Source organism: Propithecus coquereli, unplaced genomic scaffold, assembly GCF_000956105.1.
Source record: "Propithecus coquereli isolate 6110/MARCELLA unplaced genomic scaffold, Pcoq_1.0 Scaffold644, whole genome shotgun sequence".
Lineage (NCBI taxonomy): Eukaryota > Metazoa > Chordata > Mammalia > Primates > Indriidae > Propithecus > Propithecus coquereli.
In genome coordinates this window covers 562,001-588,194 of record NW_012152441.1, presented here as the reverse complement: position 1 = coordinate 588,194, position 26,194 = coordinate 562,001, and the positions used below count along the sequence as shown (strand labels likewise).

The following is a 26,194-nucleotide window of genomic DNA, read 5'->3' as shown; positions in this document are numbered from 1 at the left end:
CCCCGACTGGACGAGGCCCCAGAGAGCAGCTCTGGGAGGCAGGAGCAGTAAGCTCAAAAGACGTGTGTGCAAAAGTCCCCTGTGCATTACCGAGTGACGTTTCTTTTTGCTTTTTCCTTCTTTTTTTTTTTTTTTTTCCGTTTTCTTTTAAAACTGAAAGAAAGAGGTGCCGTGCAGCAGCATGGGGCCAGCACCCATCCTCGGGGACGGCACCTGCAGGGGTGAGGGGCGGCCCAGGCCACTGCGGCTCTGGGGGAGGAGGCTGGGCTGGTGCTTGACACCGGTCAGGGAGGAAGGAGAAGAGGAGGCTCCCTCAGAGTGTGGCCCCCGAGGAAGGAAACAAGGTGGAACGAGGAGGAAAAAGAAACCGCAAGAGCTGAGGGAACACAGATGTATGTGGGGAACACAGACGACCATATAGTGTTTATGGAACTTCATGTTTAGTAATAGAAAAATTTTAAATGTGTAAATAACTTGTCTCTAAAAAACAAAGGACGCTGATCTGGTGAGGACGGCGGGCAGAGGCCCCACGGCCAGGCCACCGAGAACCTGGACACCCCGGGTGGGCCGTGTTCTGACCACCGCCCTGCTGCCGGCAAGGGTCCCCATCTGAACCAGCTTTCAAGACACACAGCAGTCCAGCTCTGAGGAAGACTCACCACGCAGACTTCGACCATCCCTGCTCCTCAGAGAGCCCGGAAGCCTGGACCCAGCAGCAGCACCAGGCGCAGCGCCAGCCTGCCCCGGCTCCCCACACTGCGCGGCGTCTCCCAGCCACGGACGCATGTCGGATGGTCTTTAAATCGCACGTTTACGAAACATCCAGACTGCTGTTTGCTGGGGCCTAGGCTTGGCTGCCGTGCAAGGGAGGGGTCCCTTCCCTGCTGAATTGTTAGCTTCCAGCTGCCAGACCCTGAATGCGCCCAGTCCTGAGAAAAGCCAAAACAGACAACTCTCTTTGCAAGTTTCCTTTGTTTAGCGTGATGGAAATGTGAGCAGAAATAACTGACGTTCTCTGAGAGCTCTGCTTGAGTTTTTTTGAAAAACCATTTTATTTCAAAGGGCAGATAAGTATTTTGCGAGACACAACTGAGAAAAACGTCCAGAGAACAATTGGAGTTTGTCTTAATAAATAACAAAATGCCATTTATATTTCTTAAACTTCATATAACACATTAAATAAATAATCCACTTTGCTGCTCTGTAACTAGAAAAGGTCCCAGGTGTTTGTGCGTGTGCTGGAGTGACTCAAACTGCTGGGCTCGTGACCTGCCACTCCCAGCACCCAGGGTGAGGCCCCGGCCCCGGCCCCAGCACTCTCGGCCCTGGAGGACCTCAGGACACCCAGGAACTGGGGCCACAGGGGCCACGGGGTGCCCTGGGGCTGGCACTCCTGGTGCCCCCCTCTGTAGGCAGGTTTATTGCTTCACTGCCATTCATTACTGGACAATTGGTTCTGAAGTCAGTATAGAATACGGAAAGTGCTGGAAAAATCTCTGGGGTGACGTGATGGGTCCGAGTTCTGTCTTGGTTTCTGACCCAGTTGTCTGGCTTCCTGATGTCACGTGGAGGCTGGCTCCTTGCTGGCTGGCGTGGTCTTGTATGTTCCAGTGTCCTGTTTTTCACGTGGCGCACTCAGGTTCTCTGGAAACAACAGCACGTTGCTGCCAGAGCTCCTGCCAGCGCGGCGCTCAGACACTTGAACATTCTGTTGCTGGAGTACCTGAGACAGACGGAGCCTACCTGGGCGCCACACGTCCGCCTACGTCACTGTCACAAGTCCATGTGAGTGGCCGGATGGGCACACGCCGTCGGGGCCTTTGTCTGGCTGGGTCCCCTCTCTCCGCTCAGGCAGGCAGCTGGACAGCAGTTCCTGTGGACCTTCTCATTCTGCTCTGGACCCCACGTCTCGTTTAAAATAGTACCAGGAATTCTCAGGCTGGCTTTTGTGTCTTTTCCAGGTGCATGTGCAAAAGGCAAGAGTAAACCATTCTTTTCAACACAGGATCCTTTATTTGAACTTTCCTTGAACGACAGTTTGCGGAGGATGAGCCCAGACTCCCTCCATGGGACGTGAGTGGTCACTGCTCCTTGAACCTGGAAGACAGGACTAAATATAGCAGGTCCAACAGCCAGCGGGGGTTCAGCACGACACTGAGGTTCATCCCCGACCAGCAACCCCATGGAGGGCCAGCAGCCTCTCTCCCTGCACTGGAGGGTTCTCTCCTACAGGGGAAATGGAAGGCAGAAGAGCCCTCCTACCACTCGACAGCCTCATGGAGGCCAGAGAGGAGGGGGGAGGGAGGGAGGGAGGGACCGGGAGGCTAAGGAGAGCGAGCAGAGCTCTGGGAGCTGCAGCACAAAGAGATGACAAAGGAGGCAATTTCCGGTCCAGTTTTGAGGAGAGATCACCACCATCACACCGACGCAGAGGCATTTATTAGAAAAAAAATGGGAGTGAGGAGGCGTGCCCTGAAAGGACACGCAGTGAGTTTCTTTCCTCCTTCGGGGAGGGGCGCTCTGGAGCCACGTGTTACCCGCACAGGGAGAGGGCCCGAGTGGGGACTTACGGAACTTGGTCCCCCGTCGCTGACCCCGGGCAGCTCAACTCCTTGTGTATGAGGCGGATCAGGAACTGCACCCAAAACAAAGACGAGACCGCCTGTTACTGCTGGTGGGGACTGAGCGGACGGCAGGCACGCGCTGTGGTCACCAGGAGGACCGGTGCCCACCGAGGCCCGGGCTGGTGGCTCCCGCAGTACCTGCCAGGCGGCTGGCCCTGGGGTGCCTCCCCTCGCGAGAGCAGCAGCCCGGCCAGTACCCGCAGCCTGAGGGCTCGGTCTGCACGGAGGGCTGACACGCTCCTGAAAACAAGGCTTTTACGACAATTTCAGCCTGAATTCCTTCTAGGTTCAAGTGACATTTAAAATAAAAGTAGTCTAATCATAAATGTCCAAACTGGACAAAGACAGAAAATAAATACAAGGTGACTCACAATCCAAGTGGCGTTGGGGGAGGACTCGAGAGCGGCTCAGGTGAGTCTGGGGCTGCCATGGCACAGCCGGCTTCACTGGGAAGCTCCCGAGGCCTGCCCTCGCGGGGACCACAGTGCCCAAGCCGCAGCCTTCCCCGACGGCACTGCCTCCGTCTCGGCCCTTCTGACCGATGCTTTCACTTTGCGCCCTTTACCGGGCAAAGGGCTCAAAGTCAGTTTGCAAATCCAGACTCACAGTCCAGGGGCACGCCAAGTTTAACTACTGTTTTTGCATTTTCAAGTGTCGATTAGTCTTTCCTCAAGCATGACATCAGCCCACAGAAGGGCTCCCTCCGGACCGGGCAGTGCCCTGGGGCTTTGGAACGGGCTCCTGAGGGGTGCGCTGGCCTCTGGTGGCCCCCAGCTCTTAGAGGGCAGCAGGCACCCTCAGACCCCGGACAGACCACTGGCCACGAGATGGGGGAGGCTCAAGGCGCTGGATGCTGGAGAAGAAAAGAGGGGCTATGTCAAACCACACCCAACTCCACCACTGGGTCTTGGGTCAGAGCGCCAGAAGGCAGAAACGGCTTTATTTTCTTAGATGCTTATGTTTCAGGCAGGAGCTTAGAAGTCCCTCGTAGGATATGAGTTCACGCTAAAGAGAATGGGTATTCCTCCTACAGATGAAACGCAACCCAGCTGCTTCACTTGGTCCATGAAGGGTGTTTGCTGCAATTTAGGTGGTAGAGGCAGTGGGAACAGGGCGGGTGCTAACAACAGCGCTGGTGGCAACAGTAGGGTTTTTGCTAAACAAACTTATCACCATGAATTTGAACCTCCAGCTCTAACTTTAACACTAGTACAGGCTTGCGGAGTTTGAGCCAGCACCTCATCAACATCTAAATCTCACCAAGGGCAATGTGTGAGAAGTGTTAGGAGGAGGAGACCTAGGATTACGAAAAGCAGATCATGAAGAGAAAAAAAGAGGAAGAAAATAGCAAGTGCTACCTGTAGGAATGGGATGAATTATGAACAGTGGTAACGATGCTGAAGGGCAGAGACCAGATCCTAAAACGTGACAAAAGTGCCGTGTCCGTGCACGGAAGCTGGTGTGACACGTGCTGGGGGGAGCAGAGCCCCTGGCTGTGTGGGCCGGCCACTGGCCTCGCTGGCATGCGTGGCCCGTCCTGTGGCCCCCAGAGCCGCCCCAGCAGCGTGGGTGGCAAGGCAGGGAGTGTGGCCCCTGCCGGCCCCCCCGACATATCCTGGGAGACTTGTTCAGATCGCTGAGGTTCTCAGTCTCAGATTTGGGGAAAAACTGGTCTATTTTGGGGAAAAGATAGCACAAAGCGCGTTGATCAGCAAAGAGAAAAAGGCTTCTCTGGTTTTAGGTTTGAAAAGACCAACTCAAGCTGGCTGTCACTGGGCTTGCCGCACCTCCTGGTGACTGTTCCTCCTCCACCACGACAAACCTCCATCTCCCGACATGGTTGGGTTTTAGGTCTCTTTCCTCTCACACGGCCAGTCCAGCCTCCTCTGGTTATCACTTACCTGTTGTTATTTTCCTTCTGAATCCTTATGTATCAGGTGTGTTTCTTGTAAATAGTCGGAGTCTGGATTTTTAAAGCCAACCTGACAATCTTTGCTCTTAGCTGGTAAATCTAGTCCATTTACAGTTACTGTGGTTACTGGTATGCTGGGATCATTTCCATCCGTCTCGTTCTGTATTTCTGCTTTCCCCACACCGCAGCTGCTTCCTCCCGCCCCAGGTTCTCTGGGACTGATCGAGTCTTCACCTCCCCACCCTGCTTTCAAAGTCTCATGCTCTGTTTCTGTTGACAAGACAAGAACTGCAGAGCGCTTTCGCTGACTGTCTCAACTGTGCCTTACATTTTGGTTGTCTAGTATTTCGGTTCTTTTTTATATTGTCCAAATTAGTCATCAATGTTGTTTAAACCAAGAGTCAAGCTTTTTCCGTAAAGGTCCTTCAGGCTTTGCAGCCATATGGTCTCTGTTACATATTCTTCTTTGTTGATTTTTAGAAAAATAATTCTTTAAAAATGTAACCATTCTTAGCTTGAGGATCATACAAAAACAGACAACAGGCCAGATTTAGGCCACAGGTGGCTGACCCGTTTTATATAGTCAATACTCATTTAGATTCATCCTTAGGAATATCACCTTTTTTGCTCACATTTCTCCTGGCATCTCAGACTTTCCTTCTGGATCTAACTTCTTTCTTCTTTAAACACATCCTTTAACAACTTTTTTGGGGAGCTTCTTTGGTTAAAAATGTTCTCACTTCACCCTCACTCTTAAATGCAAGTTTAGCTCAGTATAGAATTCTAAGTTGTTTGATTTTCCTGAATCTAAGAATGAGTCTTTCGTGTATCTAGAAAAGTCTCAGCTATTTTCTCTTCAAATATTGCTTCAGTACCAGTCTATTCCCTTCCTCTACAATTCCTATTAGATATTATTAGGACATCTCATTTGGGCCTCCATTTTATATTTAATTTCTCTTTAATATTTTTCATCTCTTTCTCTTTTTGGATAAAGATAATTTCCTCATATCTATATTCTACTTCAGTAATCTTCTCTTCAGCTGTATCTTATTTTTTTTAACCCATTCATTGAATTTTTTCCCAGATAAACACATTTTTCATTTCTTGAACTTTTGTTTGTTTGCTCTTTTTTCGTGAGTGCAGTTCCTCCTTTTGTATCTTCAGTAATGTTGAATCTATTTATTTTTAGTTCATTTGATAACTTTTATCTGCAGGTTTTTTGGGGTCCAATTCTGCTATTTGTTGTGTCTGTTCCTGTCATTCAGAGTGGATTGCTTCCTTATGCTCCACAGTTTTGGACTGTGTGCTCATCTTCACTAGGGTGTTAGCCATAGGAATCTCCTGCAGGTGGGATGAGACTGTCCCTATTTGCTTTTGCCTAATAACCAGGTATATCACCATCCAAGGACCAATTTTATTATTTTTCTATTTATATAAGTTCAAAAGTTAAAGCTAACTGTGGGCAGGTCTATGGCTAAAAACTCTCAGGGAATTCCCCCACCCCGCCCAGTCTGGTGAGCAGGCTGAGACGGGCACCGATTCCGGCTGTCTTCCTGTGCCCTCTGGTACGTTCCAACTGTGAGCACAGCCTGTGAGGGTCGTGGCGTAGGAGGAAGTCTCAGGTTCCAACTCCCCATCTCTGCCAGCCTAACGCCTTGTCTCTCATTCGGCATGGGCACAACCACCCAGCCCCGGTTCCCGAGGCTGGTAACTCAGCCCTGCACTGCTCTATCTCGGCCTGTGTGTTTCATGTTGCCTCCGCATTGCTGACTCCTGGGGAATTCCAGTACTTTCTTAGGAGTTCAGCTATGCATCTAGAACAACGTTCAATACAAATTACCTGGTATTTCTGAAGCAGAAGAGTTTTCAGATTCTCTATACAGTCGTAATAAAAGAAATTTTACTGCTACTTAGTGGAAATACATCTGGAGACTTAACTAATGCCCTCAGGCATTTAAAAAGAACGAAATGATCTGAAGAACAGCCATTCAATCCTACTAAGTTCGTAAGCTGAGAGCTGGTATTTGATTTTGTACGCAGTGGGGGAGCTGTGTTTTAGAGGTCCTAGAATTAAAATATAAGACTTTCATTTAATCGGTGGAGTTGATATTTCTAAAATTCTCAACTCATTTTTACTGGAATCAACCTCAGATTTTTTCTGGTGGAGCAAGAGGAGAGACATGGCTTTAGGTCTGGGGACTCTGTGCACAAGATGACCTGTAAGGATAAGCACGTGACAGCCGCCCCTGTGGGAGTCACTTGTGTGACTGTCACATCATCGCTGGTCTTCTCCGTGCTGAAAAAACCCAGTGTCTTCTCCGTGCGGGAGGCAGGAGTGCGGAGAGAAGGCGGGTGGAAGACAGCGCCGGGTGGCTCAGCATCTGCATGCGGTCTCTTTGCACCTGTACCCTCTCCCACCCCTTCAGGTGAAAGGAGTCCCGGCTGCACCTCCAGTGTGACGAGCTTGATGCAGGAGGGACACCAGGACACCCATGCACCATTTGGGAGGCTGGGCTCCGTACATCATCTCCTTTAATCCCCACCACAGTCCCGCCGCTGGTGCCATCATTATGCCATTTTAGGAGCGCGGAAGTTGCAGAGCAGAGACGCTGCATAACCTGCCTAAGCTGCACATGACAGGTGACGGGTGGGACCCAGAGCCACAGAGGTCCATGCGCTTGGCCTTTGAACCATCCTGTCTGAAACTACAGAGCAATGGGCTGATCCGCTTCTGATCTTTTTCTTCTTCTTTTTTTTTTTTTTAACTAGAGAGAGAAAGGGCCTTGGACTAGTTACATTTAGGAAAGACAGAAGGACCCAAACCTCCCTGAGAACTGCAGGAATCCACAGGAAAAAGTTTTGCCAGTCTTTGGCCAACAACCACAGAGATGCTCGTGCAAAGAGGCTTGGATTAAAAACAAGAAGACTCACCAATAAGGCACAGGCATCTGCGAACATCAGCATGTAGAACACGTTGCTCCATCCAGAGGGGGATATGAGCCCAGCCAGCAAGGGGCCCAGGGCCGCTCCTGAAACGAGGCAAAAGGATACGCTTGGTGCCGTTCAGGGAAACTCTGACAAATAGCAATTTAATAAATACACAGAACGATGCTCAATATCTCACTCATAACTAAAGAAAAACACATAAAACAATAACACCTCATTTTTGCCTATCAGATAGGTAAGGGGGTAAAAAGCTGAATGTAGGTTGAGCATCCTAAATCCAAAAATCCAGAATGCTCCGAAACTGGAAACTTCTCGAGTACTGACATGACACTCATAGGAAATGCTCACTGGAGCATTTTGGACTCTGGATTTTTGGATTTGGGATCCTCAACTGCTATAATGCAAATATTCCAAAATCAAAAACAGAAAAAAATCTGAAATCCCAAACACTTCTGAGCCCAAGCATTCCAGATAAAGGACACTGAGTAGTACCCAGTCCTACTCAGGACTGGGGGGTATAGTTGGCACAGCCTTTTTCTGGAACCAATCCTAAAAACAAACGTATGTTGACATTTGAAATGCTCATTCTTTTGATCCAACGCTCCTATTATTATTTTGAATGTACTGTAAAGAAATCTGAATCCAATGCACAATCTTAGATTTTTTTTTTTTGTGCTATAAAGAATGTTACCGAGCAAAATTTGGACAAGATTTGTGGACACTACTACTAACACTCTATCAATGTTCACTTCCTGATTCCCACCCTGTGGTTCTATCAGGGAATTCCTTGTTTTCAGGGAGCGCATACTGAATAGTTAAAAGTAAAGGGGCAGCATGTCTGCATTTCACTCGTTTCTTTTTTTTTTTTGTTGTTGTTTTTTTTTTCTGAGACAGAGTCTCGCTCTGTTGCCCTGGCTAGAGTGAGTGCCGTGGCATTAGCCTAGCTCACAGCAACCTCAAACTCCTGGGCTCAAGCAATCCTCCTGCCTCAGCCTCCCGAGTAGCCGGCACTACAGGCATGCGCCACCATGCCCGTCTAATTTTTTCTATACATTTTTAGTTGTCCAGATCATTTCTTTCTATTTTTTTTAGTAGAGACAGGGTCTCGCTCTTGCTCAGGCAGGTCTCAAACTCCTGAGCTCAAACAATCCGCCCGCCTCGGCCTCCCAGAGTGCTAGGATTACAGGCGTGAGCCACCGCGCCCGGCCTGCATTTCACTCTTGAGTGGCTCAGAAAACATATGCATGGGTACGCATGTGTGTGTGTGTAAAATACATGAGACGTGCATGATATAAAGTGCATGAACTAAACTGCCTGGGAATTCTTTGTACTCGGTTTGCAACTTTTCTGCCAAGTCTAAAATTATGTCCAAATAATTTTCAAAAACTATAAAAATGAAAGAAAGCAAGTATCTCCCCAAATGCCCAAAGACAGCTGTATAAAATGTTTGTTGCAGCAGTTTGGTATATTTACTAAGAGGGATTGGAATAAATTCTGATACATGTGTAGGCTGGCTGGTCTTGATATTAATAGATACATGGTAAAAAGCACAAAGAATTGTCACCAAGTTATTAACTGCAATTTAATCTCTGAGAGGTGGGCTTACTGGGGTCTTTCATACTCTGTATACACTGATTTTGCTTACAAAGCACACTCACTAGTCTTATAACCTGAGAAATACCCGTAAGTATTTTTTTTAACTCTCAGAACTTCCAGGTAAACATGGTAGACTGTTCCTGTGTGTTATCCCCACACCTCCCAAACACCATGAAATGGACCATAATTGTGTTTTTAAAATGGTAAATCACAAAGAGAAGTGCAGATGGGAGAAGGCGCACACTTCTGGAAGACGGACTTAAAAGGGCTGACGACTGACACAGGCTCCAGTGCTCCCTGCCAGGCTGCCTGTCCCAGCAGGGAGATGGCACAAGGACGCCTCGAGCAGAGCCAGGCCCAGCCAAGAACACGAGGCAGGGGAGGGGAGGCCGGAAGGGAGGTGGCAGCGGAAGAAAAAGGGGCCTTGGCTGAATCTTTTATAACACACTGCTAGGTACGTTCCCCCATCCCTCCTCCGATCCTAGGTCTCTCCTGGCCCTCACTGATCCAGTGACCCCCACTCCACCCCACTCAAAGGACAGCAGCAGCTTAACCTTTGGAGAATTTAACTTTTGGTGACACCAAGACTAGGGCAGGGGTGAGGCACCCAACTGAGAAGAGGGGACCCAGGGAAAGACACCAGTTGCTACCCAGCAGCCGCCACGGCCCCACACAAGGACAAGAGGGCGGCTGTGGGGCCGCACTCCCCGCAGACACTGAAGGCGTCTCCCCAGCTCCTGGCTGCATCCCACCCCCGGGAAGACCAGCAGCCAGCACACTCTCCTATGAAGAAAGGACTTCGGGTAACGACTCAGTGGCTCGTTCTTAAGTGTGAAGCTACGAAGGGACGGCGAGATTCACCCTGTGTCTGAGGAGTGCCTCCACGTGAAAGCAAACCTAGATGAAGTTAACACACAAGAGAGAAGATTCCCAGGAAATTATAGTTCCCTCAGAGAGCCAGCAGAAATTAGGCTGAACTGTATGACACTCTCAGTTTTATAGGTGGAAACATGTGCATTATCAGCAACTATGCACGCTTCGGTCTCACACGCAGTGCACCCAAGAGGCAAGACAGGATGCGCGAAAGGGACAGAAAAACATCAGTGACCATTGAAAACACCAAGGGAAAAGTAAGAAGGCCAGTACAGAGGTGGAGAATAAAGTCAAGAACATCTCGGAGAAAGTAGAAGAACAGGAGACAGGCAGGAAGGGAACTAAAGAAAGAAAAGAAAATCGAAGGATTAATCCAGAAAGTCCAACATCTGACTAATAAGTTTTCCAGAAAGAAAAAACAGAAAAACGTAGGGAAAAGTTATCAAAGAAGTAACAGAGCTAGGTCCCCCAAAGTGAAGGGCGGTGTTTCCAGTCTGAGCAGGTGCCCGGGGCACAGTGGATGAAGAAAGGCTCCAGGGACACAGGAGGGACCCTGGAGGTCGCCCAGAAACAAGAAAAGGCCAGCAGCGAAGGACGGGGCAAGAACGACAACGGACTTCTCGTGACGGCAGTGGGACCCGGGGGATGCTGGGATTCTGAGGGAGGAGTTTCTACATCCAAACTGCCTCGAGTGAGGGACCTGCAAGCTCTCAGAATTCACCCCCTCAACTCAGGAAGCTACTAGAATACCTGTCCAGCACAGAAGAGTAGCAAACAGGCATCTAGAAACCAGGCTCCGATGCAAGCAAGAAATGGGACGGTGGGACGCTGGTGACAGAGTCCCAGGTAAGAGCCGTGTAGCTGGTGGCAGGAGGCCCTGGCGTGAGGGCAGGGGAGGGCAGGACGAGCGGAACCTGGTGGTGGTGCAGAGGGTGGGAGTAGCCGTGTAGGAAATTCAAACAAAAGAGAAAAATGAGGCACTGCTAGCTCACGGATAAAGCAAAGTGTGTATACGGAAGATGTGTACTGAAAGTTTATTCCTTGGGATGCGACCGTCATTAGCATAGCCCCACTGGGGAGGCGGAGGGCAGGGAACGTTGGGTAGAGGAGCCCAGTCCTGTCTTGCTGCAGGACAGCACGTAAGGTCCAAACTTATGAATTGGGAGGCACGCAGGTACGCAGGTGAGATGCGAGGAAGCAGCTGAAAGTGACTGCTTCTAGTAAGAGCGGCCGAGGGGCGGGTGCGGGAGTGCCATTTTGCATCATAAGCAGCTAGTAGGACTACCTGGCTTCTAAGGCTACATTGTGTTTTACTTTGATAAAATAGAAATTAACTTGAAAAAACGCAGGGCTACATTTAATTGCTCTGCATAAAACGTATAGAAATGGCGAGACCTGCATCCCTCCAGGAGGCGATTCCAAGCACTGTGAACCCACTGCACACACAGACTCGTGTCATTTGACCTCTGTGGCACTTGCACTCTGTTAAGAAGGCGCTGGCTGCCTTCCGATTAGTCAAGCTTTGCCTCCACCTAGGCCCGTGCCAACTACGGATGTGAACACTGAGCAAACGCACCGGGGCATGCTCCTGGGATCGGGCTTGCTGCAGCAATGGCGTGCCTTTCCACTGGGGTCTTTTTTCGCTTCTGCCTTGGGCAGCACTCGCGGCAGAAATAACTGCTGGGATGCAGTGGTGGACACATGCATGCTGTTTCCGTGGCGACCATTCACTGGTAGGCAGAGTGGCCAGGTGGCTGGCACAGCCTGGAGGGGTCGCCCCATCATGATCACACCCCCCACGTAAGTGCTGCAGAAACCAAGGTGGGTGCAGCTGCTCTGCCCACGGTCACACGGTCCCAGCCGGCCCCTGCCCCCCTCGTGGGCTGGGCAAATGCATTCGGAAGCAGTGGCCGATGGCCATCCGTTCAAAGACACAGAGTCCCCACTCTCAGCCACAGGCTTCTGCTTCCCTCTCATTTTGAGAAGAATGTAAAGAAAAATGTGTTTTTTTACCTAATTCATAATTTCTTTCTTTTTTTCCCCTCCTATTCTCTGCTTTAAAATAGCAATGAGGGCCTCCCGCAGAGCTCCAGGTCAGCTGTGAAGGAGTTTCCCGGTGGGAGTCAGATGATTCACAAAGGCCTCCTGGACAGAAGGCCGAGGGACGGCCACTCAGTCACAGGGTCCACTAGGACCGAGCTCAGCCCCAGCTCTCCTGCCTGGCCACTGAGTGTGTTCTCCAGGCCAAAGGTCCTCAGGGGCTAGGTGAGCGGGGAACTCGGCCCACTCCGTGCAGGGTCCCCAGGTACAGCACCTCAGCTCCTCCCTCCTTTTCCCTGGACATGCCCCCAGGCCCCAAGAGGAGCTCTGAAAAGAGACACCAGAGGGGTGACCACCAACACGACACAACACATCGAACAAAATGAAGGAACCAACATTAAGGACAAAAACGGGGCTGGTCTCACTTCAGCGAGCAGTGAAGGCCAAAGCCCAGCTTTCTGGACAACAGTGGCCTTGCCCAGCGCTTCTCAGAACCAGCCAGATCCATCACGTGAAGCCTTAGAAACGGGGCCAAGAGCGTGGGCTGGGCCTCTCTGACCTGGCTCCTCTCCTGTGAGCCTGACTGCAGGGCCCCTGCCTACAACTCTGGCTGCCTGGGACCAGCCAGTGGACTGGGCTCCCTGGGGCTACGGCAGAGAGCAAAGCAAAGTCCTGTCCTCACAGCTTCCACCAAGCGGAGGACGGCCAACAGCACAGAGCAGAGGAGTTGGCTGAGCGCTGTTTTGGAACAGGCCGTGCTCTGGACAAGAGCAGACCACAGGAGAGAGGCTGGAGTCTGGTGAGGAGGTTCGCAGGGTTCGTACGTTCTCACCGGGGTGGTATGAGAGGGTCTCACTGAGAGGATGGCATCTGAGCAAATTCTCCGAGGGCACGAGCAAGTGTGGCCTGAGACTGCCGGTGGGGGACCTTCTCAGGGACGGGGCACAGCCCAGCAAAGCCCTGTGAGGGGCGGGGCCTGGTGCTGAGGAGCAGCGGAGAGGCTGTGTGGTGGGAAGGACTTTGGATTCTGCACTGATGAGACACCAGTGGGTGCCAGAAACGTGCTCTGATGTCTCCCATCCTGCCAGCACCGAGGCCATGGGGCCAGACAAGAGGAGAACATCAGCTTCCCAGGCGGGCAGCAGGAAAGCCCGAGTGCTGGGCTCCAGCTGAGCTGCCTTCGTCTGGCACACGCTGGCCTTCACTGCTGTGAGACTCCCAGTCCCTCCCACCTGCCGGCCCTCTCGCTCCGTCCCCTGGGTTGGGAGCCTGGACCGCAGGTGACACGCCAGGCCGCTGCCCATGATCCTCCTGATCAGCTGTGGCAGCCACACCAGGCAGCCTCCTGAGCCTGACCTCCCAGACATGGAAAAGGGTGATCAAAGGCACCTCGGCTCCTGGCAGGGCTGTGTGGCCGCTAGTGCCCCGGGAAGCCAGCATCCTGGCTTTCATCGGGCGGGGGTGGTCACTTGCACGAAGGCTCAAGAAAGGCCCTGGCCATTGCTGTCAGCCTCTGTTGACAAGAGGAGGCTCAGCCTGTCACCGACTCCCACCTGCCTGCACCTGGGCTGAGCTGCTTATTTTGCCATCTTTCTTTACTCCAGAACATGCTACCGGAGTCTCTTCAAGAACCTCAACAAGGCTGGTAACATTCGGAATCTTGTGTGTTTTTGGATCTGCTAGTTTTCGTATAATTTAAATATAAGTAGGTTTCTGACCTTTTTGAAATGACAGTGATAGTCAGTGGACCAGATTTGGCCCGTGGTTTGCAGTTTGCTAACTGTTGCCTCAGATTAAACCAGGACGCACCCACTTTGACACACGCCCCCTCCTTCTGAAGCCACCCGACCGCACTCGACAGTTTGCACCAATGTCCCCTGTGGATCTGCTCACGGTTAAGGGGCCAGCCGATCCTGGCACACCAAAGCAACTGGGATCCTGGGCACCTGTTAGGATGTGACAACGGGCTTTCCCCTGTGAGCACAGTGAACCCCTCGGCGCTAAGCGTTTCTGCGCACCTACAGACCCAGTCCCGTCGATGATGGCGGTCACAGTGGACAGGGCGTGGGCGTTTCCTTTCAGACTCTTGTGAGTCCCCTAGAAGAGAGGAAGAGCAAATGGGAACCACGTCTCAGCAGCACTAGAAGTGAGACATAAGCCTGTGCCCCCCACATGACAACTCACTCGAACGGCTCTGCAGAACAGTGCCACATTAGAAGGTTTACTTTCCATTAGAAGGTTTAAACTCCATTCCACGATAAGCTTACCTTGGAGAGGTAAGGAAAGTTTCAAGGGTTTTTAGGAGTCAAAAATCATCAGAAATATATGTCCACGCACATTCCAGTTAAAAGAACTCTTTGGATTCTCCTCAAATAAATATTTATCAGCACAATCACAGCCTTCGCGGAGGCACCGCACAGAGGTGTGAAAGATGAGAAGATGAATGACATACGTCCCTGTCCCTAATCTGTGCCAGTGTCAACAGCCACTGTACCCCTCAACACAGGGCCAGACATCTCTGCAGTATCTAAAAACCAACCGCTTAGCGGCAACGCCAGGGGAGGGTGGGGAGGGGAGGAGAACCCAAGAAACCAAGGTGGGGTGGCCGGGGTGCAAGTCCTAATGACCAGCCAACAGGAGGTCCGGCTACATGTGTAAGGTTGGAGGAAAAAAACGCAAGTTGAGGACAATAAAAGGAAAAAAAACCAGGAAAAGGAGTGCCTGGAAACCTAAAACTATAAAAATAAACCAGAGCTGGAAAAATTAAATGCGTGCGTGTATGTGATACGTATATAATATAAAATAAAGTATACACACTATGAAAATCATCCATAATTTACTCTTTTTGGAGTCTAAAAAAGAAGTGAAAGTCCCTTCTCTGCTTCTAGCCTATGAGGGCTGATCGCTGTTAATGGTCTGGTGTGGATCTGTCCAGAATTTTCCATGCCACCCAAGGACATGCCTGCCCAACACAAAGGTGGTCTGCCGCTGCTCTGTTTTGAGGACGTGGTGGGATGGAGATGAGAAAAGCCCCGCCCATGTTCTCTCCGCTGACCCGGCGGGGAGGAACTCTGCCTCTCCTGGGAGGGAGAAGGAGCCTGAGATGACGAGGACAGAGCAGGAGGGCCTCTGTCGCTCTGAACGGTGGGTCTCTCGGGCCAACCTGCCCCTGACTCTGAGAGAAGGGTGGGAGCGGGACAGGTGCGGGCAGACTCTTGAGACCACAGACTGGCTGTCTGCAAAAGAGATGCTTATACAAGTACACGGCTTTACTAGTGGAGCCTGTCCCTGTCACGAGTGGGGGGTGACTATGGGGCCAGCGTTTCCCCTGCAGCTGCACTCACCAGGTCGGCGGAGACGGCGGTGGTGATGAGCGCGTAGGGCCCGCTGACGAGCGCCCCGCTGAGCAGCAGCATCGCTGTGGGAAGCAGAAGGGGGTTGAGATGGAACCGTGTACTCTGGGAGGGCCCCGCATCTCAGCACGCCCAGGCAGACGCATCCTGGCCTGAGCGGAACGCAGGCAGGCGCGGGAAAGGCGGCCCACGGATCGCGGGAGGGGTGCCGCAGAAACACCTTCCTCTAGCCTTGCCTAGTGTGGCCCTCCTGAGTGCAGACGTACCCTCCCACGGACCCAGCTCCTGGACTCAGGCCCCTCGGCCCTCAGTGGGCAGCGGCCGTGGCCATGCCAGGAGGAGCGAGGACCCTGACCTGGGGTCTGTGTCCAGTGGATGCTAAAACTAGCCACAGCTTTACTTGCAGCAGAAAGGACTTCCTCTCATCACTGCGGCAGCGCACTCGCCACAGGCAGGATGACCCCACTTTCTGTGAATTGCAAGGTCACCTTCCCAAACTAGCTCTGGGTTCATTCCTGTGAGGAAACTTCTGGCCTGAAGGGTCCCAGGAAACCCTGTGCTCCCCTTGCACGCTGCTTTCTGGATAACTTTTAGTGGGATCACACACATCCCCGCTCCTGGCTTGCTAGGACAGCAGGAACATTTGCTAAGTGTTGGAGGTATAATTCCATAGCACTGCCTGCAGGAAACTAACAGTTCTCCTACATTATGGGGAGTGGCGGCCGACAGAAGCCAGGTGGGAGGAGGTGGACTGGGAGCCTGTCTCTGCCCCGGCTCCTGGCTGGACATGGCTTAGGTCACACCGCCAGGTTCCTAGCCACCTGCCATGGCCCAGGAGCCAGCTGGGCTGTTCTCACCACCAGGGGTGCAGGTCTCAGGCTCCTGTAGCCCTGCCAGCCCCGCAGAGACCACAGGAGGGGCTGCCCTCTAGGTTACACCTGGGTCCTCTGAGTGGCTCCTTTCCCTGGGTGCCCAGGGCTCACTCCTGCTCTAGGCCAGGTCTGTACTCTCCCACACTCGGGCTCATACCTGCAGATTGGCAGGCCTTTCCCCTGGGAGCTGGAGTCCCCAGCCTCTTCTGATGGCCTCACCCAAAGAGGGTCATGGGGACAATTTCGGCCACACCATGTTTCCAGTTATACCAGCTCAATGCTTCTCTGTTGATTTTCATATTTAACCTCATCAAGCTTGCAAATAAAAAATGTGCATGAAAGAAAAGAAAGGCCTCATGTACTTACCTACAGTGGCTTCCAGCCCCATTTTGCTGATGGTGGAGAACGTGTAGAGCTGTGAAGAGGGCAAGAACAGGGTCAAACGATGGTTCACTGTAGCAGCAGGGGTGCCCAGAAATCTACACTTCTGAAAGCCAGGGAGGTGATTCCCTGGCAGCCACCCTGAGAGTGAAAACCCCTAAAAAAAGAGTAGAGGCCACATCCCCTACCTAGCCTGTCTGAAGACAGCACTCGAGGGTGCTTGGCAAACAGGCACCGGGCCCTGTCCCAGCAGCGCGGGTTCTGGACCAAGTGCCCCAGGCGACCTGGGGGCCCTGCGGGGTGCTCCCACCGCACTGATGTACTTGGTTTGGGGCAGCCTTCCCTGAGCTTATCTGGCAGTCTGACTGCGGTCCTCAGGTGTTTGTCTGCCCTGAACAGCTGCGCCTGGGGGCATGAGAGTCCTCACAGCAAGTGGCCCACTCAGTCACATCTTTACTAAATGTCCTTTGAGCACCTGTGTCTGGCAGCATCCAAGGCCCCAAGATGCCTGACAACTGGGCCTCGTCCCGGGGACAGCCACAGCCTCGTGGAGGGCAGATGTGCAGACAAGTGCAACGCGAGGCGGTGAGCAATGAGATTACCTCTAAAGTATCAGGATAAAGACAGTAATGAGCTATTATTTAATTTAATCCTCACAGCCACACTATACGGTGGTGTTACTGTCAGTCTCATTTTTCTATGAGGAAACTGAGGCACAGATAGGGGAAGTCACTTGCCCAAGGTCATGAGCTTGGAAAGTAGCAGGAACCAGTGTCATGGTGAGAGGGGTCCATGAGCCTGGGGGTGGGGGTGTCAGGCATCCCAGAGGACGGCAGGAGCCTGAGCTTGTCCGGGGCAGGGGCACCCGAAAGAGAGGAGCAGCCTGTGCCTTGCCCACGATGGACGCCCATACGTGCAGGGGTGGGCGCAGGGTGGAGGGAGCCCCGCCAGGCCCAGGGAGGGATTCGGAGGCCAGGAGGTAGGAGCCACCAGGAAAGCGGAGTGTGGGCCAGATGGAAGCGGGTGCTGCCGGGAGGAGGACAGCCAGGAGGCTGCATGCGGCGTTGGGGCGGTAGGTGGAGGCTGACCGTGGGGGCTGCGAGCAGCAGCATAAGGCCACAGGTGGAGGCCCTTTTCTCCAGTCGGTCCGAGATCACACCGGCCAGGATTCCACCTGCAACAGAGAGGGCCAGGCTCAGGCGCTATGTCCGGGTGAGCCCATCGGGAGGAACCATCGCAGGAGCCGGGGAACGCCTCCTTCCCAAACCCTCTCTACGTGCACCGCCAGTGGGCAGCCTTCCCGGGCCTGACCTCCCAGCAGGCCACCCTCACTGTGGTCAGAGGTGCGGGTGGGAGGCACTGCCCAGCAGAGCAGGGGGTAGCCTTGGGCTTTGGGTTTTAGGCCAGCCCCAAAGCCCCTTCCCCTGTTAGGGTCTGAACATCGCCAGCCTGTCCCCTCCCGAGGAGGCGTGCTGTCCCTGATGAAGCCGTTCAGATGCAGACTCAGGGCCCAGGAAGACAGAGAGGACCCCCCGCCCAGTGACGGCCTAACTCTGTGGGGCTGAGTCCACTCCAGGAACACTGGTCCCTCTCAGCAACAGGTACTCAGGGAGCTCGAGGGCCACAGGTGCTTACAGGACTGTACGTTCTTGTCCAAGGGGCAGGAACTCACCGAAGATCCCGCCCACGTCGAACAAGGTGGAGAGCTCCCCGGCTTTTTTGGCATCCAGGTGATCTGTTAAGACAACAGCACGGTGTGAGCTCACAAGGACGCGCTCTTGCACGCGTGTCAGGGAGGACGCTCCCTCGCCGTAGCCTGAGACCCCACACAAGGCTCTCTGTTCCATGAGCGTGATTTATACCAAGGAGCGGTCATTGGTTAACTCAGAGTAGAAAAAGGAGGAGCACAGACAGGATGAAATGCTCTTAACCCAGACCGGGGGGTGCCCTGAGCAGGCTAATCACCATCCCACGGTGGTTCGGCCGCCCCTCAGGGCAGCGCTGAAGTTAGATCAACAGGGGACAGAGTGGGCCATGAAAGCCGCCTGGAGAACGAGCCCAGGCACCTCGACACACCGTGTGACCAGGAGACTGCAGATACGGAAGGGACCAGAACCTTCTACACTACAGACCAGGAAAGCCGGCCTCAGGTCACCCGGTCAGGACTCTGCGCCAGATCCAGCACAGGAGAACCGAGCTTTGGGAAGCGGCTGGGGCTGACCTCAAACCCGGCCTTCCCTAAACCTCAACAGCACAAACAGGGAACGTGGCTTTTTTCTCTCACTCACTCAGACTGGAAATGCTAGTGATTCGAGACTGGAGTCCTAAAAATACACCCCCCTTTGTCATCCCTGGGGAATAAAGGAAGCGAGAACGCACATCGCCCGTCTGCCAAGGCCCGTCCTGCCCAGACTATATGCAGCTCACCTGCCGAAATGGGTCGGGGGGGCCGCTGGACAGGGAAGGAACCTCGAACCCCAGGGCGCTCCTTGTCGCCCAGCTGCCCGCCCTGTCCCTGCTGGGGGTGCCTGTAGGTGGTTCCCTCGCTACTGTCTCAACTCCGCCGGGGTGTCCAGCCCTGCAGTCTCGGGCACCCGTCAATCTCCACTCTCCTTCCGCTCCCATGTGAAATTGGTGCTCTGTGCTCTTCCCGGCTGCATCGCCAGAGCCTGCACCTCCCTGCCGACCCTGGTCCCTTCTCCTCCTTGCTCTTGGGGCCAAGAGGCTCCCAAGCGTGCCCTGACCGTTCCACCCCTCTCAGCCTCCTCCGCTCAATGTCCCCTTCACTTAAGAACCAGCCTTGTCTTTCTCGTTGTGGTCGCACACAGTATGGGGTGTGCACGTATTATTTTACTGGTATGTTCTGTCATGATCTATAGCTGCAGCCACTGTGGGACTTCCGAAACGTAAGGCAAACCATCAGCCCTCCCTAAAATTAGAACGCATTTCCCAGAAGCAATTTCCAGGTCAGATTATTAAGGCCTGATTAGCTCAGATCCCCAGAGGCTCTGCTCTGCTGTGATCCGAAGTCCAGCACAGCCCAAATTTAAACGCAGGCTGTCCCCTTACAGGAAGCACCCCACGGAGTTGGTAGCCATAGCTGGGACATGGCAAGTCAACCTTTAAACCCCATAAAGGTTATTGCCATGGCAATAAAACTTGCATATTCAAATTCTCTTTGTCTATGTTTAAGCATGTTTTTAATTCTAAAGTATGCCTCTCAAATCACCACGTGTGGCCTTGTGTTTCCAAGACTAGAGAAACCAGCAGATGGAAGACAGCTCAGGTCACGGCCACTGCCCCAGACTTGCCGTGTGTGTCCCAGCAGCAGTCACTTACCCACGTTTGTGATGTAGAGCGGGAGCCAAAAGAGAAATGTGTAGCTGACCAGCTTGGCAAACAGCAGACACAGCGAGAACTCTATCACACCCTGGAAGAGAGAGCTGGTGTTTCCCTCAAATGTGCACTCGGCAGGTGTCCGTACATATGTTACAGATGACTTCATCCCCGTGGGAACAGCCTGTGTCTGCGGTCTGGCTTCGGCACCTCCACACGTGCATAGGAGGGTAAGGGGTTGCTGTACAACGCAACGAGGACATGGAATGGTGGGGGAGCTGACAGAGGGAGACCCACTGCCGCCAGGGAGGGCGCTGCCCTAAGAGGTGCGGGGGTCACGGACTCAGCTCCCGAACCACTGTCACGTGGGGTACACACCCGGGGGCGGGGCACGGACTCAGCTCCCCAACCAGTCACGTGGGGTACACACCGGGGGGGCACGGATTCAGCTCCCCGACCACTGTCACGTGGGGTACACACCACAGGGGCACAGACTCAGCTCCCCGATCGCTGTCGCGTGGGGTACACACCCAGGGAAGCCAGATTTTCCATTTTTCAAGTGAAGCCCTATTTGTCTAAGAAATTTGTGAATTTCTGAATGGAGGCTGCCTTTTAAGATTGAAACTGAACGTCTCTACATCAGATTAAAGTCAATAAAAATGTACTGGTTTGATTCTGGTCGTACGTCACTCGGAAAACTCAGCTATTGCAGGAGATGTGGTGATCGCAGCCATGGCGGCGTCACCTGCTTACTAAGCATTTAATGGCCATTTATTTCTCCCTGGAACTGAAACTGCAAATGATCCAGTGACCCGGAAACACACAGAGCAACCCAGTTCGCCTGTTCCGTCAGACACACGGACCTGCGGGCTGCGGTGCGCCCTCCTGTGCGTAACAAACCAGCCGGTGCCGGGAACAGTGAGAAGAGAAAACGGATTACGGAGGAAACGAGGTTTGGAGTTCAGTGAGTTCTGTGAAACGCGTTTGTGTTTCATGTTTTGTCTGCTTTTAGAAAGAGGTGGCACTTGTGAGATGACAATTCCATTTGGAAAATCTGGGTGTGAAAACCCAGCGACACTGAGGTACTGAACTGCCCCTCCCCAGCCCCTCCACACTGCGCCAAGAGCACAGCGCTCAATCTCCCCACATGGTCTTCAAACTGAACGAGTCGATGTTCTCGCGCTGACGCACCGTGTGAGGGCGTGTGTGCGATCTGCACGCTCACCCCGTGCCTGGCACCGTGCTTAGCACTGTGATCCCTCTCCATCCTCAGAACACAAAGGATCACACCGGGCACGGGGCAGCTACTGCAGATGAGGTGATGGGGGCCCAGAGCCGCGCCATGCTGGCCTGGGACCCCTGTCCGCAGGGGCAGGGCGAGGGTTAAGGCAGGCCAGGCCAGTGACACCTGTGCTGTCCACAAGGCCACTGTGGAACCTGCATTTATATAACCTGTGTGCACCCTACTTTAGCAAAAGGATTTGGGGCAGCTGCGGAGTGTGGTACAGCAAAGTTACTAGTTGTTATTAAGAACACAATTTTAAAAATAACTTCTAATTTAAAACCAGCAGCTTCCACAGGCCAGCCCACGGTGACCTCCCCAGGGCTCTGCTGCCCGGGCCTGGGCTCCACCGCTCTCCTCCCACTGGAGAGTCTCCAGGGGCCGCCTCTGCAGACCCAGTTTCTTCCGGGCACTAAAGCTTCTTTCTGTTCCGAAGCAGAAGTTCGCAGCCCTTTCATTTCTGTGATGTTATTTTAATGTTTATACTTCCAGGGTGCACTGCACCCCCCTCCCCGCCCCTGCTTTTCTTGCTGGTCTCATTGGTGAGCAGAGCCACGTGTGGCTGTCAGTGCCCTCGGGCACCGGCCTGGCAGCACAAGGACCTGGACAGCCCGGCCCAGCCCACACAGCAGGGCCTGTCCCCCCACCTGCTCCGGCTCTTGGCCCTGCCTTTGTCACCCTCCATGGCTCACCCCGTTAGAGAACGCTGCTTTTCCATGTCCTGTGCTTAGCTCTTCAGAGTCTCTGCCGAGGGAGCCCGTGGATTTAACACAAGAGAAATCTAAAGCAGCAAGAAATCTCACCATTGCACACCCCCGCCCCCTCACCTGCTGCAAAGGCTCACCCAGGGGCGCTGTGCACGCCTGTCCACGCAGGGGCAGGGCCAGCCGCCCACGGAGGACCAGCATGCCAAATTCCTGGGCCCTAAGGCTTCTCTCTCTGCAGCCGCTTTTATTTTTCCCTTACGTGCCCAGGGCAATCAGACCTCGGTTTGTGTAACCAAAGGCACTTTAAAGGGAAAAGAAAATTGAGCTGGGCTTACTTAAGGCCACAGAAGGGGACCCAGTGACAGGGCCTCTCAGAGCTCACTCCCAAGGCCTTTGGGAAGGCAAGTGCCCCAGGGAGGCGTGGGGCTCCCCAACCTCTGTCACGTGGGGTGCAGGCCCAGTGCAGCCAGATTGTCTGTTTTTCAAGTGAAGACAGGAAGCCTTATTTCAGAAATTCTGTGAACTTTCTGAATTTCTAAATGGAGCAAACTCATTTCAAAAAAATTCACGCATAGTACGAGGCAAACAAAACACCACTGCTGCCATGTTCGGTCTCGATGGTTTGTGCTATGCATTTCTAATCCACGGAGTCTGTAATCATAGATTTCTTTTTTTAAGTCTGATTATCAATAGAACAGACTTCTCACAGGCAGCACCGGTAGCTCTTTCTGAAACTCCGAAGGCTCTGTTACTTACTGGAATTTTCAAGGCCCCTGTGAAGCTGATGGCCGCTGTGCCACTCCCACTGTCCCCCCGGACGATGACAACGTGGTTCGGCTGGATGGAGCCCTTCCCGTCAGACAGCAGCAAGCACTGCATCTCTGGGTCCTGGAGACGAACCATGAAAAGAAGACAGAACAGTGTTACCAGTGGGTCACCTGGCTGAAGTGAGGCCAGGATTCCTGAAACTAAGTCGCTGGACGATCCTGTTTTCCACTAAAATTTTGGGGACACTTTGGATAAAATTCTCACCACAGTCCCTGCTTTATAATCATTAGCAGTCACGTGTTTTCATGAAATATTATTAACACACAAAATTCTCTGATCCAGAAATTCTAGGAATCTATTTTTGAAAAATAACTTGAAAAATGAAAAAAACACAACAAAATGGATGTCACATCACTATTGAGAAAAATTGGAAAATTAAAATGCATCCATATAAATGACATATTGCAGTTGGAAAAAAAGTTTGGAATGTTTTAATGACATGGAAATGCTTGACACATTAAATATTAATAACACATCATTCAAAATTGCATGTTCATTATCATGTCACAGAATGTTTAAATACCTATCTACATAACTGGGTAACTACAGGAGCTATTTCTAGAAACAAGCTAATATCTAAACTGACAGTGGTTACAACTGGGTGGTGGAATTATGTGTAATATTTATGGAAATGCCAATAAGAAATTCTTCACATGATCCTATATTTTTTAGAAGTTCACAATGGACATACATTATAGGATATTAACAACATTATTTTAAATTCACAAACCAATTCTGATGTTTGTGAATTCCGATAGTCTGGGCATTCCTAAAGACAAAGTCTGCATTCATTAAAGCAAAGAAGGTGATCCCCAAGTCAGGGTGGGGTTTCAAGTCAGAGCAGTGTTCTTTCTGAATCAACTACAAAGCTCAAGGACTTAAAAAGAAATGCCTCTATGTATTTCAGACTTTCTACAAACCCAAAAAGGTTTTACTGTATTTACCTCACTATAATCTATATAAGTTGGATTCAAAATGCAGTTAAATTTTTAAAAAAGAAAAAGAAAATGGTAATGCAGTCCACATCCCATCCTCCTGATATTTAGAATTCTCTTACAGTGGAAACAGCAATTTGGAAAACCAAGTGGCAACTGCAGTCCGATCTGGGCACCGAGCACCCAGCGCATGACCTCGGGGGCAGCCCAGGATCTGTGTCCCCCGTCAAGCCCGCTTCCTGACCAGGACCTTGGCATTGAGAGCTTGTCTCTGATGAACACATTCACATTTAACCACATGTTCTGATGTTCTGGCACGAAGAGAACAAAACCCTAGTGTAAAAGCAGGACATCTTCCCAGTGACAATTCCATAAAGGCATATGACAACAAAGAACTATGATTTGAGTTTGGGAATAAACTATTCCCTTCTGAATTATGCTAGCTGTCCAGTTCAGGAGACTAAATGGGTAATTCTCAACCATGGTGAAACACTGGAGTCTCCTGGGGGACTTGGAGAAGCCCTGATGTCCCGGCTGCCCCCAGCCCAGCTGCAGCAGCCTCGGGGGCAGCCCCAGGGGAGTCCCGCGTGCACCAAGCGGAGAGCTGCAGGACTCACAGACGACTAAGCACACAGTAGGCCAAGCAGCAGATGAAACGAGGCCAGTGGAGAGGACAAATAAAGCGAAAAGAGCCTGCTCAGCCAGGAGAGGAGCATCCTGCCCCAGAGCGCAGTGACCACAGGCCAACCATGGAAAATCTGCCTGGCCACAGGTAAGCCCAGATGCCCTGGGTGTACTCACGGCCCTTCCTGGGTTTACAAAGTGCTCCAGGGACCTGCCTGCTGGGCTGGTTCAAAGCCACAGTCCCAGAACCTCTGCTCCTTAGCTAAGCAGTAAGGAGCCTCCTAGACAGACAAGGCTGTTTTTGTTGGGCGTGGGCCCTGTGCTCACAGCCACCAAATCCCAGCAGTTTGCTCCTGAAGGCGATGGGAAAGAAAGTGTGAGGTCATGGCTGGTTTTCCAAAACAAACATGGGGGCACTGCTGCCTCCCTTCAACAGCAAAAAGGGAACCCCTGGTGGAGCAAGATACCAGGCTGGAGGCCAGGGCAGGCCTCTCTCTGCCTCTGAACAAGTTGTTTTCGACCTGTATTCCAAGAGCCCCATGTGGGATCAGTGGAGCCCTCCGTAGGGGTGGGGGCTTCTGCAGCCAGCGCACTGCACTCCTAGGGTTTACACCTTTGAAGAGAAAAAGGGCTCCCGGCCACTAAAATACACACACAAGCAAACAACAAAAAGTAAACACACAGAAGCATGTGTGGGCGTGTGTAACAGTGACCGCTCTAATCTAGACATGCTAAGCTCACCCCTCTACCCCATGCTGTCTGCAGCTTCGGGAAAAGCCATCCCAGATGAGACACGTGGATTCCCACTTGGCATGCGACGTGCAAGGCAGACAACCTTGCATCGGAACACCCATGCAGTGCTCATTCGGTGTTTGGTGGGCCCACCAGGGGCTGAGCCACAGCCAATCAGATCCTCAGAGAAGCTGAGGAGGGCAATTATGACCATCCCAAGAAACCATCTAAAAAACCCGCGAGGGCTTGAAGAGGGTTCGCTACGTGGCCAAGTGCTACCAGAGCCTCTTTCTCTTTCTCAGATTTGCTTCCTCCCTCCCTTTATGTATTTCTTCACTAAGGGGTTCGGAATCATGCCTAGCACGAGAGAATTTAGTGGCCCTGTCTGAAGAGTGGGGGAGGCTGGGGGAGGGGCAACACCCCACTCTGAGCCCAGTGCCTCTGAGCTGGGTCACTCCGGGAAAGGGACAACCAGAATGTCTGGCCAAATGCGTGGGACACTCCGCCTGCCGACCCCGACCCAAGAGCAAGGGCCAGGGGCAGGGGCCTGCTCAAAGGGGACCCAGGGAGCAAGGCAGCACCTGCCTCATCCTGGTCATCCGAAGCAAGACCCAGAGGGCCTCCGAATATGCGCCTGGCTCTTTGGCGGTGTGTGAGTAATAGGCTTTTGTTTGTAGCAGGGACAGAAGAGGAAAGAGGGAGGCTACATTTAGAAGCCAGGGCTGCTTTTCTGGGTCAATAACCACACCAGGACAAAGGGCCTGTGGTCTTGACTCAGAGGAAAAGGTAAGCTTTCACTATTGTCAGAGAGGAGTCACAGCCGTGTGGACATTGAGTAAGACATGGTTTTTTTTTAATGTAAACTCAGAAGTGAGTCCAGATTTTAAAGCCTTTTGGTTGAATCAGTCACTGCCTACATTCTCCCCAAAATTCAAGGACCCAGATGCATGAGACATCATTTTTATCTCTTCTAATATTTCAACCACCACAAATAAATTTCCCTAGGCAATAAAGAAAAGGTTAGAAGCATGTTTAGTACCTTTATCCTTTAAGTTATTTGATTTAAAAAGGAAAAGAAAATAGCTTATTATTTCAATGATTAAAACCAAATCTAAAATGTCCCTTGTGGCTTAGTGTAGTTGGCTAAGCAGAA

At 52.2% G+C, this 26,194-nt stretch overlaps 1 protein-coding gene across 1 annotated transcript in view; it reads right to left on the bottom strand.

Moving 5' to 3' along the window:
- Nucleotides 1–1,751: 1,751 nt before the first annotated feature.
- Nucleotides 1,752–26,194, bottom strand: part of SLC37A1 (solute carrier family 37 (glucose-6-phosphate transporter), member 1) — a 72,627-nt gene continuing 48,184 nt past the window's right edge. Inside the window, exons 11-20 of the mRNA XM_012659973.1 lie at nt 22,679–22,810; nt 19,937–20,027; nt 18,270–18,332; nt 17,686–17,771; nt 16,583–16,631; nt 15,336–15,409; nt 14,010–14,088; nt 7,468–7,565; nt 2,571–2,635; nt 1,752–2,097 (exon numbers count right to left, since the gene is read on the bottom strand). Of these exons, the coding sequence (XP_012515427.1) occupies nt 2,082–2,097; nt 2,571–2,635; nt 7,468–7,565; nt 14,010–14,088; nt 15,336–15,409; nt 16,583–16,631; nt 17,686–17,771; nt 18,270–18,332; nt 19,937–20,027; nt 22,679–22,810 (753 nt within the window). The 3' untranslated portion in view covers nt 1,752–2,081. The remainder of the gene's footprint in view (nt 2,098–2,570; nt 2,636–7,467; nt 7,566–14,009; nt 14,089–15,335; nt 15,410–16,582; nt 16,632–17,685; nt 17,772–18,269; nt 18,333–19,936; nt 20,028–22,678; nt 22,811–26,194) is intronic.